Source organism: Neodiprion fabricii, chromosome 1, assembly GCF_021155785.1.
Source record: "Neodiprion fabricii isolate iyNeoFabr1 chromosome 1, iyNeoFabr1.1, whole genome shotgun sequence".
Lineage (NCBI taxonomy): Eukaryota > Metazoa > Arthropoda > Insecta > Hymenoptera > Diprionidae > Neodiprion > Neodiprion fabricii.
In genome coordinates this window covers 31,549,114-31,568,184 of record NC_060239.1, presented here as the reverse complement: position 1 = coordinate 31,568,184, position 19,071 = coordinate 31,549,114, and the positions used below count along the sequence as shown (strand labels likewise).

The window sequence follows — 19,071 nt, the reverse complement described above, 5'->3', positions numbered from 1 at the left end:
CCGTATAGTGACACATATTACAAAAGTAAATGGCACTGCACGTCGGGTTTGTAATTTTTAAATTCAGCACGCATAAGACGTGATATTCTTACCCTGCAGTAACGGATTTCAACGCGATTCAGACCTCATACCTGCGAGAACGAAGACTAATCGATAAGAAGCTTATTTTCCGATTATAATCAAGCAAAAGGTGGACTAATTCCTCCTCTACCATCACGAATTTGACGAATTACATTTTTAACCAAAGATCATTATTCAGCTGTTAAGATGTTCCTGTTGTAATAAGATGCAGGATATCGCATATAATCCATATCTAGGCCTTTCGCTTAAAATTCTATTCCAACCCGAATTACGTACTGTCAAGATTTGAGAAGTAAAAAAATCCCCTCGCCACTGCTGCACAAACAGCCTGTAAGGCAATATTACAGACACCGAGTCGTATATTACCCGTACAATACATGGGTAACGACGCGGCACACCGTGTTACACGGTGCAACTTAAGTCGAACGGCTTGCGGCGTGTATAAATAACGTGAATCGTCGAAAGTAAAACGGTATCGGGGATTAGTCGTTCGGTACGGCGAATAATATAGTCGGTTGTTAGCGTCGGCCTCGGGTTTTACAAGCGGAGCTTACACCGCGGTTCCGCAAATATAAGCCGCGCCAACCAGGCGATTTTTATTGCTCCGTTAAGGTAATAGCGAGTGAAAATCGTCAAACACATCCCAAGTTCCGAGGCGGTGCGGCTCTGTGGCTCCTTATTCCTCTCCTCCGTCGGACGGATGACACGCGATGCGTTGCGCGGAGCGTCGGCCGGGACGGCGATAACTGCGGAGCTGCGAAGAGCCGGCTCGGCATCGTCGAAAAAAATTCGAAGTAACTCAAAGGCCAAGTCAAACATGGCCGCGTTCCAGCCGCATGACACGTTCCTCATTCCCTTACCCCTTGTCCTTCGCTCACCTACCTATTCGCCGAACCGAAGGTGCTTAGACGACCCGGTATACCTGTCTTTACCTCTGCTGCACGCATCGTCGTGCGTCTCTCATATCGCAGCCACGCTCCGACGTCTCGCGGTACCTACAACTAATAACTTAACAGCTTTAACGCCTCTTTATTACCGCGGTCGCACCGCGCGTACGCGTCCTTCCTCTTACATTGCGCGAAGGGACAGGTTGTGTGTAAACACTGAGAATGGTGAGTGGGTACACCTGCTCCTCGAACTTTTCTTGTAACGACGAATTTCCTACCCTCCGGGTCTCGGAGTGCGACTCGCGTTGCGTTGCGTCTATTTGAAGATGTGGGAAATAGGAATGGAAATTTGACTCTCTGCCCGCGTGATTCATTATTTCAATTTTTATCCTAAAATTGCGTCACTTGCGTCGATGTCTCGTTCCACGTTATCGTGCAACGAGACATCCACGCAGATCTATATTGCGGTACGAATGGTTGTGTACTTTTTTTGTACGTCATTACGCCCGGCGGCATTTGACTGCCGAATCAGCTGCAAAAATATTCCGGGATCAATGAGGCAATCGTAAAATGTACCGGAACTTTATACGGCGTATGTTTAGATGGATACTCGGAAATGTTAGGTTTTATTTCGTAAAAGTATTCTCTCTCTTCTCGGCAGCAATCATATTTAAGTTGCGTACACGTATAGCTGTATTAGGTATAAATAATATGAAAATATTCTCGCTTCTTCAAATCCTCAAGTGGATATTTTGTGGTTGATTGGTATTTTCCGTTAGAATTGTAACACGAGTAAGGGGCTGTACCCTGAGTCGGTACCTGTAACCCGCTTTTCCCGAGTCTCCCGCAAGTCTGTTATATGTTTGGACTGAAAGAAATGATGAAAATTTGAGCGTTCGGTATACGGATAGTGAATGAGGCTTTGTGTAAGGTTAAATGGGCAATTTAGGAAAAGAAGAGAAGGCTGCCATAGACTCTCCGTCTCGTAAAGTCCAAGTTTCTGGGGGCGTCCGACCGAGCGAGGAAAATCAATTTGTATAACTTCGCGAGCTGAAACACGGACCAAAGCCCTCCTCGCGGCGCGCAGTGTTCAATGGCCGGAATTAGACAGCTGAGCAAATTTTGAATGGAGGTTAAAAGTGGTCGGTTGTATGAATGGGAAGCGTTGCGTCGCGCCTCGGCTGCAGGTTGGCTGCGAATCCGTTAAGTGACGCTGCAACGCAGACGAGAGAGAGAGCGAGAGAGAGAGAGAGAGAGTGAAAAATGTCTAGAGGAGGCCCGCAGGGAGGCAGGGGTACCCTTACGGCCTAGAGTCCGGATCCTCGGTTTTACGGAGGCTGAAACAGTACCTGCCGGAGAAGCCGGCGAGTTTCGTACCTGCAATTATTTTCCCCCAAAGGTGAAGGCAAAACCCGGTTGACCGAGCTCCACGGCTGCACCGGATTTCGGGTGGTTGCGAGGTTATTTGCGCACGAGTCAACATATCTGCACCGCGTCCGAAATACCGGTATGCAAATTTACCCCCTCTAACGGCCGCGGGATTTGGAAGCGAGATAAGGGACGCGCGATGTTTCTTTATTTGCCAATACGGACGAGATGCTGTCGTCCTAAGACAAAGGAAGCGCTCCACCTCGGGAAGTGCGGCCAGAAAAACACCCGAGGTGTCAACCGGGTCAAATATTTACTTTGTCCAGCCCAGCGCCACATCCGCTCTCTGTGCACGCACCTTGAAACCAGGGTCGAAAGGCGACCCCACGCGTTACTCCGCAGGCGAAAAGAAGACAACGTTTATGTAACGCGAGCATGTTTTACGCGTTTTTACACGCGTGGTTTCCGTACGCAAAGTACTCGTTTCTACGACGGTACAGTGAGTCTGCGAATGCGCGTGCGCGGAATACTGAAAAGACAACTTTTAACTCCTCTTAACTCATATAAAGCGGTCTTTTCGCCTCCGCTATTTGCAATATTCGTCTTTGGATCACCTTCGATTCGTGTTGCAAACTTAGGCTCATCGCGAAATGACCGAGTTTGCCTCCTTGTTGCACAATATACTATTTTCGGTGGGGAAGGCTTGATTGTCTACTAGTCAAGTACGCTCGAGGATCGAGTCCTCTTTTCGAGATTCTTTACCAATTTTCTTTGCAGGCATGTCAGACGCGCTGCACTTTTATAAAGTCTCGAGGAGTGCGTTTATTTGAGAGTTGCAGTGTGGGTACCGAGCGGGCGGATCGGACGGTACATTAAGGCAAAGGTGCGGCTTCAACGCGCCTCATATCCTATACTTATAAATGCGAACAAACTCATCGTCAGTCGGGCGTGCCTTGCGTTATTAAGGCTTTGTTCACGACTGTGGTTTAAAATTATTTATGGATTTTAATATTTCGGTAATGCAATGTTCAAGGATGCGATAGGACGAAAGAGTACGAGCGCCGACGACGTCCTAGCGATGGGTAATAAAAAAATATCGAGGGTAGGTGTATACGTGTATAAAATGTTGATTACGTACTTGCTGAACCGCAATAAAAATAGGATTAACACAAATTACGCGCGGGTAATATTGTTCTGATGAGTTTTCATTTGGCGGAATCCGATGCGGATCATCACGGGTTTTATTTTCGCGTTTTATTGCTCTGCCTCGGAATGATGAGTTACGTCACTGCCAATTAAAGGCGACGCATTTTAAGCCATCGTATTTCCATATACTGTTTGCACTTGGCGTAATTACTTGGCGATCTGATGATTAGAGGTGCCGCAGATGGGATTTTATATCGTGCGCTAATTAAAAATTGTAAAAATAAATTACGTTACGTAAATTATAAACCGTAGTTTTAGTCGAAATCGATTGAATTCATCGTTTGGTTACTCCAAATCTGGCAATGTGGCAACTGCTTTTGCAGACTAAAGAGTTCTTCTTCTGCAGCTGCAAATTTGTACGCTCTGGAGTCCCGTCGTGATGAAGTTATTACGTAGGTACTAGCTAAAGGAGGAACGAGTTCTCCGAAGTGATCATCTTGAGTAGACTGCGGTAAACCAGGCTACTATGGTGTGCCATAATACGGTCCAGTGCAATATTATGCCATACCATACAAGGTATAGCTGTTAGTAGAACCGCCTGTAGGCCAGCAGACGGTGGTGAAATACTGAGGATACATCTCGAGTGAAATTGCAAAAATTTGGGATGATCCGTAAAATCAATCAGAGGGTCATAAAAGTGAAACTACGTATATGTATATTCATTATACCAACCTGCCAACAAAGTTATTCAATTTTTCAGGCGTAGGTGTAACTTAAAAGTAGCTGTACATATTAGGTTATTACACAAATAACGTCGGCAATTCGGCCGCAATTTACAAATAATATTTTTTTATACTCTGTAGTGCAGAATTAAAGTGAAAGTATTAGGCATGTGTTGGCACGCGCTTCGGATTCTCCGCAGTAAAGCGTCCTCACTTTCCTTACTCGAAATTCCGTATTTTCCTAACCAAACTCTAAAGTGTTTACTGTGACCGCGATTAAAAATCACAGCAAGTATCTTTCTATATTCATGCGCACTCTGCAGATAGGCGTAAGAGACTACCGAATGGGTGAACACAGCTAGTAGACAAATCTTAATACTAGTATAATTCTAGTAGGTATAATAATACTACGTTTAACCTTAGCGCGACTGAAGGAGATATTCTCAACTTGATCGTCAAATCCATGCATCGGTTCCAATCGAAACGTATCGGTTTTTCCGAATACTTTTATACCTTTTCGCACTACCTAATTGCTGGTTGTCTTTGTAGATTTGGATTTCGTTGCGTGAGCCGCATGGCCTTCCACTGGGTACGTCCCTTGATTCTTGAATCCATCCAGGCACTGTACCGCAGTATACACCATCATCCAAGTGTCGGTTTATGCCGCATAATGAGCCCATGTTACATACGTGTACCCATTACAGAAATGTGTGAACACAATGCCCGTGGCTCGTGACTGCTATTCCAGTGAGCATCACATGCTGACGGAGAGGGCGAGAAGCAGGGAGGAGGGGTTCGAAGGGGAGGGGGAGGAGGACTTGGCTAAAGGGGTGGGGGGATAGGACCGCGCTTTGATGTCGCCGCCGTCGCGGGGGACAGATATTATCATCGTATAGCGTATACGTAGAGACCAAGCTCCTTCCTCCAGTCCTCCTACTTTGGCCCTCCTCCGGCCCCGGAGGCCCTCCCGTCGAGGCCGGTCCCCGCGTTCGTTTGCACGCGTGATACCCGCGGACCGAGAAGCGAACCCGGTGACAAATCTATCCCCGATGGCGGCCGCGCCCGAAAGATACCCGAATCCTCCTCTTCGAGTGTCGGAGCCACACGAGTTTGGCGCCCTCGTATGTGTGTTTACCATTGATCGAAGCCTCTCCAATCCTTGACATGTTACAAGATTGGAGCGAGCTCTGTAGGCATAATAGTGAGATTTATATCCCTGGAATACGCGAAATCTGTTGTTTTGGTCTACTATTTTTTCACCAATCGTCAGACATAGAAAATATGTACGTAAACGTTGGTAACATAAAATTAAAACGCTATTATACTTATTATTATGGGTTACATGTATTGATAGAAAGTTTGTCCTCACTTCCCATTATGCGCAATGACTCGTATCAGGAGATCATGAGTATCGCCCTCAAAATCCTACCTTGATTTTTACGAAAGCACCCAATAATCCATGGTATGTTTGTCCATGCCGCGTGAGGTTCAACGGCTTCAAGTTATTAGTTACTGTCTTAAATTGTTGGCTAATGTGTATACTCAGGCACGTTCAATTAGGAACTAATACTCAAGCTCGTTAATTTAGGAACTAATAACTAACAATAATTAATGAAAAAAATACTATCGCCGTTAATAACCTTCAAGCTACGCCTGTGTTATATCGTGTCTCAATTTCCTTCCGTGCGCCATTCATTCATCCTCAGGTATACCTACCCAGTATTTAGTCCGGGAGTCGAACTCGATAATTAGTCACGTCCATCATCGGACTTAACAGAAGCTTTCGTTCGAAATGCCACTCGGTACGGTGTTCCTGATGTCTATATGCATTTCAGGACGAGGGTTCACACCGAAGCTGATCGAGTCGAGTGTGTTATACACATATTCAATATCTGCGACGAAGTTCCAAACTTTTGTCTTCAGGTTGTAAAGTAAGGGTAGGTTATAAAGTGTGACCTCGTTCCGACGGATGAAATCTATAAACGCGGCACGTCTTACTTTACCTGAAACTTCTTAGTAGGGTAAAGTCGTACGTTGCAATATTGTTTTCAGGAAAGCAATTAACAGTGCCTAAGCTGCACGGCGCCTTACTATTGAAATAATATCGACGGGACAGGTTTTTATGACTAAGAAAGTGTCCAATAGCAGTCATTATGTTCTACCAGTAAATAGGACACCTCATTCTTAGGGGGTAAATCGTGTAATTTCACCGATTGCTGTACAATGTATTTATTACCGGTAAATTAACCGGCATATACCTTTCCATAAGATATAGGTACAAGGTATGATATAGGCTTAGAAGTCGAGGATCGTGACCACTTTGTCAGTGCAAGGTTTTTGGGCGTGGCATTGGAGCGAAAAGAAAATGAAATGACTTTAACGAGGGAAAGCTATTTTGGTGGTTTCGAGGTGACGCCTGCGGGCAACGGGGACTTATAGATGAAGGGGCCTGATGGGGCTCGCCGGATATACAGTGCCGTGCTCCCCGGAGCCTATTTGTATTGTTTTCCCTCCTCGGGCATGTCGCGTTATCTCGAAATCTGCGCTGTCGTCCGACGGTCCTACCTGGTAATTCGCCACCCCCTCGATCGGGTTCGTTATCTGGGTGCGGTCCCTGTGTCAGGGCTCTTAGCCTGCAGCGTTCGCCCGTTCGTACTCCACGAGACTATTGCCCGGGTGGATGTGACAATATTTGACGCGAGGCGAACGCCTCGCAGCGATAGCTACAGTCTGTTTACCCTTGTAATATTCCTTGGAGGTACCACAGCCTGTTTGTCGAGGCTTTGTTTCCGCTAGTTTCCGTTTCCTGTGTTATCGCCGCCCGGCAAACATGGCGGCACCTCTGATCAGATCTCCGAATCCGCGCGTACGGCTGCAGGGAGATCTCCATACAGCCGACGATCTCGGAATGTGTCTCTCGATCCTTCGAATTACAGCGGTAATTTTCTATTCCAACGATACGCCACCTTTGCGGTATTCTTTCATCACAGTATTCGTGCATACAGCTATGATAGTTTGCCTGGGATGTGGTTCTCTTCCAAGAGCTCGAGGTACCTCCTGTCTGTTTGAGCAGAAATATTTTCTTCATCGCAATCAAAATCCAGAATCTATAATAAAATATGATAGTTGTCGTTGTAGGTACCAGCCGCATCGGTATATTTCGATTATTCCCCGTCAGTGCCCAGAGAAATGTGTGATCTTTGACCTTTGTTACGATTTTATTCACTATCGTACACGTTATATGCATAATTACCGAATCAGCCGTTTTCATCGATAATTAACATCGCAGCGCAACGATGAATCGGATCCTTCGGTACCCGATAAAAGCTTAGTTGCAAAACGATCAATTACAACAATTAACCCGTTTGTTATTGGTCCGCGGCAGCTGGTGTATTGGTTGAGTTCTGATCGCGCTACCACTACAGACGTAGACACGTAATACTTACATCGAGTTTGTTTTCAACTGCAGCTCCCGCCGTTCGTTGAATATCAATAGCTGGGTTATGAGTGCATGGATGCGTCTCGATGCCTATGAAGGTGACGACATGTGTGAGGCATTATGCGAAGGTGTATAAAGTGGATCAACTGTATCAGATGTCATCGCAGCTTAAGAAGAAATGTCCTGAGTTAGTAACGCTTATGGGCACGGTTAAATGGGCTCGGAATATTACAAGCATAACTTCACGAGTATGTATATATATGTAGGTATAGATGTTTGAATAACTTGCATTCAACGACAGCTCAACTATACATGCGTGACTTTATCCATTATGTAACGCTGAATAGGAATCGCCTTGACACCCCTTAAAGCTTTGGGGGGAAAAAAAGAAGGAAAACAAACCGAAAGAGAAAATAAAGAGGAATGAAAGAAAAAAGAAATGTTCATTCTACTCCAGCTCCGGCACGTCATATATTAACTTGTCAGTGTTTTATTTCTCGTATATACATACTTCTAATTCTTTTATTTTTAACATCACACCTCGGAGATACTACATAAACTGAGCACCTTTTATCTTCTCTGTATTTCGCCGACAAGTGTATATAACCTGTGGTGTATGCAGGACGTTCGCGGTCCGGAGCAACAAAAGCCCGCCTAGATCTTTGGAGGAGGTAATTTTTATGCACATAGGAATGAAGTATACATACATATATATATGTATATATATATATATATATATATTTGTGTATGAGTCTATCTGCGCTTTACCCTCCGAGTTTATATCTCACAGAAAACTAAACAATTCGGAGAATTTTTCATTCGGATGATCTACAGCAATAAAAAAAATAAATAAAAAAAAAAAAAAAACGATACACGCTATGGGATACTCGTGCACGCTCGATTTTGCTCTGACGAAAGCACCTACTGATAAAATTAACGCATACCACCTGAATTATTGGTGAACGAGTCTTACGTATATTTAGGTATACGCTGCTTAATCAGCGCTGGCATGAAGAGATAGATGAAATTTTTAAGATTAAAAGGACAGTAAAACCTAAGGCCGAATTGGGGTTCGTTATAATTACGAAGAGGTTGTAATGAGTTTATTTCCCTAGATTACGACAATACCGATTTTTAGCCGATGGGCTTCTCGAACTGCGCCGGCTTAAGTATACCTACATGTGACAACCGAATGACTAAAACCATAAAACCGAATAACCATTTCCGCCCAATTCCGTTCGGAATGATCCAAATAAAAATGCATGCTGGTATTGAAATATTTCAAGGATGACAGGATTTTCGAGACGCATCGAAGCTTTTCACAACCCGTAATGTCGGTACTGAGAATATGGAAAAATTTACTTATATATACGCGTATTGACACGAATGGCGAAAGAGGTTGCAGTTTATTTTATCGTCAATGCTGCAGCCCCGAAGACTGCATGAGCTGTCGGGTGCACCGAAGGCGAGTAGATTCGCTTGCCGGAGATTTCAATGCCCGCAACGACAATACATATATATGGTATAGATTTTTAAAGCAGAGTAGGAATCGTGGCGCTATTTTACCTGTAGATAAAATAATGGTCGTCAATATTCCCAGCTCTTGTCAAAATCAGTGCAATATGTACGTGTCAGGCGAACGCGATACGGCAGGAGAAGCGGATGAGCACTTTGACCCTCGTGCCGATGTCTGTCGGGTTGCTGACGGACACGTCGGACTCCCACGTCTCACTCGCAATCTTTTACTCGGCGGAGCATATTCGAGTAGATACCTATCCGTTGCATCTCGCGAGGCCTGCGGAGTGATTCCCACCATGCAGCCGTGCAAAGCGCAACGTGCATAGAACGTTCATCGTATCCAGGAAAGGTTCATTACGCGATATATCGCGGTCGGCTCGGGGGCCGCGGGGGCGGCAAGTCGCCCGGCGGAGCAATGGCGGTCGCATTGCGCAAGGAGAACCCTCTTGGCCTCGGTGCTCGCCCTCTTGTAATTTTGGTCGGCGGACCGGCTCTTCGGTAAAGAAGGAGCTGGATGTCCGGGCCCTTGTTATTACAGTATTTTACTTATAACGCGACTAGGATCAAGAGCATCGCGCGTTCGATCGTCCGGCAGCGTCGGTGGCGAAGGAGGATGTCGCGGTTGTCGTTCGGAGACTCCCGCTCGATTCGTAGGGTCCGCGCGTCGGAGGCGGCGGGGGAGGCGGCGAGCGGCCCAATGCGGTGATACGGCCGGATCCCGGGGAGGCGGGGCCCGACTCCTGGCGATGGCTCGCGGATGCTGTAGTGGGGGCGGAATGGACCGGCGGCGCTCACCGGGTGGGGGGTTGACAGCGACTACTGTGCATTTCCCACGTGCCCTGGGAACCCTTGCGGCGGTCCGGCGGCCCCCGCAATCTCGCCCCTTCTCGCTCTCGCTCTCGCTCTCGAGCCGTGTCCTCTCGCTCGTTCGCCGCGATGCCCGAGAAAGAGACGCCGGCGACGGTCGCGGCTCCCAGGGACCCGGGGGCGCGGGTCCGTCGAGTGCTACCTCCGTAGCCGCGCAGGATGCAATCGCTTTGACTCCCCGCGGGGGCGGTGGGTCCGCGGGGGGCAGACGGCCGGCGTCCTAACCTGACCTCCTCGCGGCACGCGGGGGATGCTGCGACGCGGGAGAGAGAGAGAGAGAGAGCGAGAGAGAGAGAGAGAGAGAGAGAAAGAGGGAGCGAGAGGGAGAGAGGAGTCAGGGGCGGGCCTAGCTCCGGCCTCCGGGAAGGGATGGACGAGAGGGTTGACGGGGTCCTAGGGGAAGCGACGTGGCCCTAGCGGCAGCAGCAAGGAGCCGGGAACCCGAAGGATTTGTGAGCAACCGAGCCGCTATTCGGCGACCGGCGAAAGGGAGACGGGGCTATAGTCCCGTCCTTCCGAACGGACCTGCAGGGATAAAAAGTGCTACCACGTCTTTACTACCCACTTCCACTACTGCCTCACCGCGCGCCACTGCAGCCGTCGGTTCCTCCCGCAGCATCGCACTTATACCATACCACGCCGCTTCCGCAGCCCGGCTTATACGCGATCCTCTTATACGAGCGGGGACCGGGTTAGTTCAGTAGGGAGGTACGGGTCCTCCAACCAGAAGAAGAGCCAGCACCGAGAGAGACCCTTGCCTTACTACACCACCGAGACCTACCGTCTTACGGGTCTACTATTGGGGCTACCAGCTACCAGGAGTAGGTACCACCTCGGGTGGACTATCGGTTGGCAGACCACGCACCATCGGTTCAGTTCAGTCCGCGCCGCGCACCCAAACGGTTCAGACCTGTCTTTCTGCACGGCTTAGCCCCAACTTCGTGTATCCAGAACGTATCGAGCGTTATACGCATCACCCTCGTCGTACGATACGACGCCGCTTGTACCGGGAGTACTCTACCACCGTATTCGTTTCGTCTGCACCTGTACACACCTACCAGTTTCTGCAAGGATCGCGCGCGAGGCCCGCTCTTCGAGTCTCTCGATACATGTACCGACGACCGTCTTCTCGTATGTGATCCACGTGATTGCCTGCATCCGAAGAACAGTGATCCGAGACGACTCAGAGGTTACACTCAGAGGTCGTACCTGTATCATCCTGATTTTTAAGCCGGTCGATCCAACGTTGGACCGCGGTTCTTTCGCCGCGTCGCTGTAAACCAGATACGAAGGAACTTCTTTCGTACGCAGAATATCGCTGCAGAGCTCAAGATCAACGTTCTCCTTTCCGTTGTCGGTAAGTTACGCATAATTCGTTTTTATATTCAATTATTTGTGCATATTTCATTTATCAAATTGTTATTCCCCGCACTTCAACTCGACTTAACGTAATACATTCTATCCTGCCGTAATGAGTTATAGTTATCGTTCTACGAGAACAGGAATGTAAACAGTACGCGATTTCATTCATAGAAACTGAACGCCGCCTTTACCACTGCCATGGTTATCGCAACAATCTGCTTTGTATACATTCGGTTTGTTTCTTCACCACCTATAATTCGAGCCCATTCTCGTAATCATACAAATTGTCTTGTAAATAGTTCGAAACCTTCAAGAAGCAGAGGAACCGGTATAATTGTGGGTATAATTTTTCATTCATCCGCGTTTTAAAATATCGAACGTATTTCAAAATCGACAGTTTTATCCGAATGTGCGTATACGATTATATCGCACATATATATATATATATATATACGGTTGCGCATCTTGCCGTTTTCAACTCTCGATTCACGACGACCGCTAGGGTCATGACAATTATTACGGTGGATAAACACCGCCGTATGTAATCGAATACCCATCGACATCGGCAATGTTTATATACCGTCTGCAGGGATCGTATGAAATGACCGGTGTCTCGATGTCCGTAAACGAGTATACCTATAATCCTACACGTAAGTCGTCGAGTAGTGAATCACGTGCTGCTGGCCTTTGTCAGTGTGGCAACACGATGTTTACACAGCTCGTACACGTTGTCTCGAACCTATATACATATTGTGAAATCGTGTAAAGACCGCGTCGTAGCGTTCGTTCAAAATATGACTCCGTATATTGATATCGATGTTCTAAACGATATAAAAGCTTGTCTTTCGCGATCGGTGACCCCGTAGAAAAGCGACGAAAACTCGAACCGCGCGTTTGATATAAATTTTTCACCGGGATCGCATAATCGGCAAGAAAATTGCCCCGCGCCGCCACCATTTTTCTTTCGATATCAAATGGAAGGGCTCTCCATCCAGACACCGGCTACTGGTCTCGTGGCGTTGCGATGATCGCACGTGGTTCCCTGCGGAGGGTGTGGTCCCGGGGTCTAAAGAGCTACTGGTTAAAAACCGGTAGCCAGCCGCCAAAGTCCTGGGCGAAGGGCGGCGCACGGTAGCCAAACGGAGAGCTTTGGTTGGCTCTCCTCTTCCGTGCTCCTCGCTCTCCGCGTTTCAACGGCACCGCCGCCGCCGCTCGTGTACACTCGACGCCGCGTTTAAACTTCACCTCCTCACGAGAGGAATCAGTCCCGAATCGGCGTTGACGGTTCCGCAGCCGATGGAGAGTATCGGTCTCGAGTCAAACGACGGTCTCCGCTTTGTTCCCGCGCGATCCATCGACGAAAGAATTGTCGCACAAGTCGCAGCGCCGATGAGCTGCGAAAAGGGCTTTGATATCTTGATTTTCTGAAATTCGCGAAATTGTAAGAGATTGCGGGTGAGACTTTGAATTTGGGTTCTTCAGCCCAGTGCAGATTTATCATTGCCCCCCGCAATATAATCTTCTCGGCTGACGGTGTCATTGTGTACACACACGTCTCACGATCTTCGTGTATAATAAGAACGGCTCGCCTAGAGTGCGGGTGGGAGACGATAGGTGGGCAAAGTGGGGGAAGGGACGGCGAGGCGCGGAAAGAGGGTGGACGAGGTCCTCTTTAGACGGGGGCGAGTGGAGGGGGCTGCGAGAGGAGAGAGAGAGAGAGCGAGAGAGAAGGAATGAGCGATCGAGGAGGGGGTGAGAGAGGTGGCGGAGAGGGCGAGGAGAAGGAGAACGAGTAGGAGTAGGAGTAAGAGGAGGAGGAGGAGGAGGAGGAAGAAAAAAGGCGCACGGCGCGGCGCGGCGCGTAACACGGTAGCCCAATTAGAGCTCACCGCCTTCAGCCACCTTTGAAGCCGTCTTTAACCAGCTCGAGGGCTACGCCCAGACCGCTCGCACCTTTTTCGACATGAGTAGACTGTGTTCCGCGTTTCTCAGGGATAACAAACCATGGCATGCGTTCTCGCGGCAAGAGGGAGGTCGGGAGGTAGGGAGTCGTTGGACAACGATACCGGTAGAGTCGCGATTTGATAGATCTGTCATGTCAGCGGGGAGGGGGAGGGGGGGTGATGTCGTCGAATGTGTACCATCAGGGGCGTCACGTGACCAGACGTAGCTATTCGCTTGTTCGCAGGTAAAAGAGGACGAAGGAGAAGTATATAAGAAGCGAAGGAGAGAGAAGCCGAGGAAGAAGCTTCGTCCGGCCACGACGTCGTCACCAGGGCGAGGCGCAGTGATCTCACTCGGTGCAGGGGCGACAAGAGGAGACAAGGAGACAAGGAGACAAGGAGACAAGGAGACAAGGACGACGCCGGGTCCAAAGAGGGAAGACCGAGAGCGGGGCAGTCCTCCTTCGCACACAGGCCTAAACCGGCACGCACCTACGCGCGCACACTTTGAGGTCCTCTCGAGGTGGGGAGGCGATACTCGTTTGGCGATAGAGATAGATAGAGTGGTAGCCACGAACCAGCCCGGCGGTGGGAATTTATAAGGATGTTCGCGATAATGCCCATGGAAACGGAGGGGCACGGCAGGGAATTCGCGCGGCGACAGAAGATGCGCGCCAAGTGCAGCGTCGAGTTCGTGTGCAAGTACTGCCAGCGTCGCTTCACCAAACCCTACAACCTAATGATTCACGAACGCAGTCACAAGGACGACGTTACCTTCACCTGCGAGGTATGCGGCAAGTCCTTCAAACGGCAGGACAACCTTAAGCAGCACAGGTAAATTATTAATTATACGTATACCGCGTATCGATCCGTTCCACACAGCGTCTACCTGTTGAGCCGTTCGCGAGTATTCTTGATTTTTTTTTTATATTTTTTTTTGTTGTCTTTTACCAGCCCTTGCTATCGTTTTATATTTCATTGTTTTTTGTTTTTTTTTTGTTTTTTTTTTTTGTTCTTGCGTTTCTCTCCGTCACCTTTCTCGAGTTACGTAGCATTGTACGGTTATACGTGTTTTCGGTATGTTCATTCAATTTCAAGATAGCTCTTGCATAATTCGTACGTCAAAGACTTTATCGGTACGTTGACGAAAATTCTTTTCGTGTCCGAAAAAGTATCAAATCATCGATATTCGAAATCACGATATCCAAAGTAATTTACATTTATATTCACCGGTTTGCACGCGTATAGCTTATATCTGATTTGTGTAAGAAGCGGGTTTCGGGATCCGCGAAATGACAGCCGGGCAAGTGGAAAAGTGACAGATATTATAGTGGTTGAATCGCTTCGATGGTTTTTGGATAGCCGAACGAAACTGACCTTTTTTGAATTTCGAGTTTTGTTTGATTGTTTCTTTGAAAGTTTCCAATAATATTTATCGATTTTCATCACATCGAAAGTAAGGAAGAGACTATTATACTTATTGATATTCGGATTGTGTGCTGGTTGTATAGTATATATACCGATAAACCTTTAACAATATTATACATCTCCCGCACTCGAAAACGCGTAATTGCATCTGCACGATATACATATATTATAATGCACAATGATTATGCATCCTTTTAGTGCAAAAATAACGATTCTTCTGGAATGTTTTGGCATGGAAATTTAACCCAGTATCTTTAATATATCTTTCGATATAATCAGTTATTACCATAGGTTACGTATACTAAATTGTATCAAACGTATATTCGTTGAATCATCTACTATATGTGTAGATGTCTCAACGTGAATATCGTATATATTGTGGATGATGTGTCATACACGTACACGTGAGGCGCGCAGCAATTTGTTCGGGATAGATATTTTTAAACGGTGTTTCTCTATAATTTGATTCCGCATATCATTAACATTTTATTAGACTTTTCATTATATAGGCAGGTCTTTACCGCGGCATCAATGAATACAGTTGCGAGGATGAAAATTTTCAGCTGTCAGCCTATCGAATAAAATTCAATTTCACACCTCTCTCTTTCCGCTGCAATATATACACGCATTTTGTATCATATACATAAAATTAATCGTTCGTTTATCGAACCCAAACCCTACCGCATGCGATTACTTGTACATAGATTGTCCATTATCAGTGAAACAATTTATTCGCCGTCGTGTGTCTAATTTTGTCGCGAAGAAACTGAAAAATTGAATGAACGTAAGTAAGAGAGTTCATCGCACCGGAAAAACATAACTTCGTGGATATTTTTTCTCTTCAAATGACTCGATACGTCAGATTCAAATCCAGCGGCTACTCGTGTAGTATAAAATTCAAATCAGAGTCGCGATTCTCCTGCAAGTAAAGCTAAAATATCAATTATTATACGATTGCACATTACCAAAATAATATTGCAGTACATGACGAGTATAAGTCGGTGTGACGTCATTACACTGTATTGTCAAATAGGTCGGACTTAATGCGTAGGCATCGTATGAAGAGGTTATAACACGGGAGGGGGGCAGTGAAACGTTAATCGTTTAACGAATGCAAATGATAAGCGAACTGCAAAAGCAGCAGCAGCATCGGCTATATAAGTGTAGAGTTGGCGTTTGGATCGCTATAATAGCCGCGTGTGTTCCTACATAGTAAAACTGGTTCTGATTTCTCGATATTTTTCCCCATGCGTATATCGTACGTACACGTATACCCGTACGTAGATTTGTGTAGGATATAGAAGATGGGTAGCACGTATAGCGAGCATGCAGCCTGATGTACAGCGGTTGGAAGCGACGCATAACCCGTAAATCAGGAGAATAACCAGTGTGTGTTGCATCGGGCATAGAATGTACAATACAGGTATATAGGTGTACAGGTATAGATGTAATACCTATAATACAAGTATACAGGTATACGCATAGCGTCAGGGCATTGGCAATAAAATAAATCTTCGACGGTGGTGATGCTAATGGATAACTGATACCTACAAACCTAAATAGCGCCCCGGCTGTATCATATAATAATATCTTGTATATAGGTTGTATGATAGCCGGTATGCCTTTGCAGTGTAACGGAGGTGGTCTTGTTCTCTTCTGTTGTAGATGTGGGTGGCGGTGAGCGGGAGCTCTGAGTCTCCTGCCTTGACAAAAAAACGCACTATTTCCACTTCCACTTTCCACTTTCCCTTCCGGCCTCGCTCTGACCTCCACTCGACCGGCTCCTTCTATACGTCCGATCGAATCTTGTTACTTGTATTCTCTCGTACTCGTTACTCTTCTTAACACCCCCTTAACCGCTACCCGTCCCCAGCAATATCCCGACAATGGTAATTCGTTCTATCCCGCATCCCGCGCAGCGTGCACCGGCTGCTCTCCGCAGCCCTTTCGCCCGCCTGCGGCCTCACTACCAGACACCTTCTTCTTCACCTTCGCCCGCACCTGCATCATCCCGAAAACGAATTAAACCCGCGGCATGTGCCCCCGATTCGGTTTACTAACCCTCGCACGGTCATCCCATTCGACATCGAAGAACCAACCCTCCTTATGGTCCGATTTCTGCCGTCTCTGTTCCAGGAGCATTCACTCCGTCCCTCACAAGGGCTCCAACGGCTACTCAAATGGCTATTCGAATGGCTACTCTAGGTATTAGAAGCCACCGCCCTCCCTAGCGCGTTGCTGACGCAAACACCACACCTCAGTCACCCCTTCCGCGTCGCACCATCTCCACCCTCGATCCTCCGTCCTCTGCATACTCGTCATACCTCCCCGCTAAATTCCTCCTCGTCAATTCCGGCACTACGTCTTCCCGACGGATTATTCCTCCGCGAAACGGGATCGCGGATCGAGAGAGGAGGGACGAGAGGGACGAGGTCCAGACTCGAGGAGGGCCCAGTCGCGGATGCGCGGAAGACCGGGGGCCACCTCGAATCGGGCCTTCCTGGACGCGGCACGCCGAGAGCCGGCGGTTCGTTCGTCTTCCGCAGCCGCGGCTCCGAGAGACGACGGGGTATTTCAAAGCGCGGCTTCCGTCGGCCACGCCCAGCCCTCGGGCGACATCGGGAACCAAACCGTCTGTGGAGCAGAACGGCTACCATATATCCACCAACCGTTTGGCTCAAGCCCGAAATCAGTCTGGAACGCCTCGAGGCTGAGCACGCGGCTTGTGCGGAAACACCTGCGGTAGCCGTCCGTCAAATCGGGCAGACGGCGCTCTCGATTACTTCCGTTCCTTGGGGAAGAGTCGGCGCGTCGAAGCCTCTGGATTTCGCCGTGCTGCGACTAACGACGATGGATCCTGCACGGTGGTGATTTTGCAACAACATGCACGAGACGAACAGGGGATCGGCAGGATGCGCGGGACGGCGTGCAGTCGTGGATTTCGGTGTCGAGTTTATGTATAAAACCTAGTAAACGAAGCAGCTACAGCGTCTCGACCGACTCGAGACTAGCTTTTACGCCAGCTTTTAAAAACGTTTTACACTGACCCGACGATACAATAGCGTGTAATAATATAACACTCTTACCTGTAATACGCAACGACAAACCCAGGTGAATTTTTCAAACGTGTAAATGTATATGACATTTTTGGTTTTTATTATTCTTGTTTTCATTTGATGATTTACAAAAATCTTTATTATCCACTGTCACGGTTTGCCAATTATAATAAATATTGTACAGAAATTTCTCTAACCTCCAAAAATTTCTAGAAACAAACAAGGAAGAAGTAGAAAGAAAAAAAAAAAAAAGTAATGAAATTAAACGAACGAAAGTTGAGGTAAATAGAAAAAACTAAAACAATATGAGACTGCAGGTGCACTTTGTAAATAGCTTAATATAATATTATACTGTGTTTTTAATATTATTATTATATAAATAATATGATGATATCCTGATTATATTATCTTATAAATATTATTGAATTATATAGATTTTAGTCACTATATAGAGCTCGGATTATAGGCCCCGATATATTATACCTACGGCGGCATACCCAGTTGTACCTAGTACTATATATTATATTCGAGTGATACGATGACACCGATGATTATTTTGTCACCTCGTTACGACAATAACGATACGACTATGAATGCTACGGCACGGCATTACCGACCCGATGCGTGTTTAATTTTCACGGGCCGGGCAGCAACGAAACAACAGCAAAAGGATAACGAAAGAAGGACAGAAAGTATAAGAAAAGAAAATAATGTCCTTGTGTATAGCGTGTCTTGGCAATAATGGGGGATATCGCAATGTACCGTGGGGAAATCCACTATCGGCCTATACCAATAAATTCGCCAACTTGTCAAACATCTTGCTTCTTTATTTCGAATACCCTGCATTTTCGGTTCTCGCACAATCTCCCCATACCATCTCCACCTGTTACCTGCAGCGAGCATCTCTGCTTCAGCGTTCGTGTTAAGTGTTTGTTTTGTTTTCTTTTTTTTTCCACAATCTTTTTTACTTCCCTCTCATCTTTGGTCCTTTTATTTACTCAACAACTTTTTTTCTCACACTCTGCAGACACGAAATATCGATATATATATATATATATATATATATATATATATATATATATATACACACACACGCTATACGCACATGGTATAATCTTATTCCTTTCCGAAAATGTTAAAAATAGTTTACCCGCATACCCGTTGAACCGCAGATAATCAACTCGCGGAGAAACGCTCGGCTCTTGTAATTCGGAATGAATAAATTTCACATGCCGCAGCTATATTGTATACAAT

The 19,071-nt window shown here is 46.9% G+C and overlaps 1 protein-coding gene across 3 annotated transcripts; it reads left to right on the top strand.

Moving 5' to 3' along the window:
• The first annotated feature begins 10,639 nt into the window (after positions 1 to 10,639).
• LOC124180092 (protein drumstick) lies at positions 10,640 to 18,631 on the top strand. 3 transcript variants are annotated; one of them, XM_046565181.1, is made up of 3 exons: positions 10,640 to 11,385; positions 13,579 to 14,167; positions 16,898 to 18,631. In XM_046565181.1, exons 2-3 carry the CDS (start codon positions 13,938 to 13,940, stop codon positions 16,971 to 16,973), a joined length of 306 nt encoding a protein of 101 aa, XP_046421137.1. In that variant the 5' UTR covers positions 10,640 to 11,385; positions 13,579 to 13,937; the 3' UTR covers positions 16,974 to 18,631. The 3 variants fall into 3 exon arrangements, with proteins under 3 accessions (XP_046421137.1, XP_046421128.1, XP_046421142.1); XM_046565172.1 differs by having other exon boundaries at positions 13,561 to 14,167; XM_046565186.1 differs by having other exon boundaries at positions 10,651 to 11,385; positions 13,561 to 14,167; positions 16,427 to 18,631.
• Positions 18,632 to 19,071: the final 440 nt, after the last annotated feature.

Coding starts and splice junctions, on each gene's coding strand:
- LOC124180092 (XM_046565181.1), top strand. CDS start 13,938: ATGTTCGCGATAATGCCCATGGAAACGGAGGGGCACGGCAGGGAATTC. Junction 14,168..16,897: donor GACAACCTTAAGCAGCACAG/GTAAATTATTAA, acceptor TCTCTGTTCCAG/GAGCATTCACTCCGTCCCTC.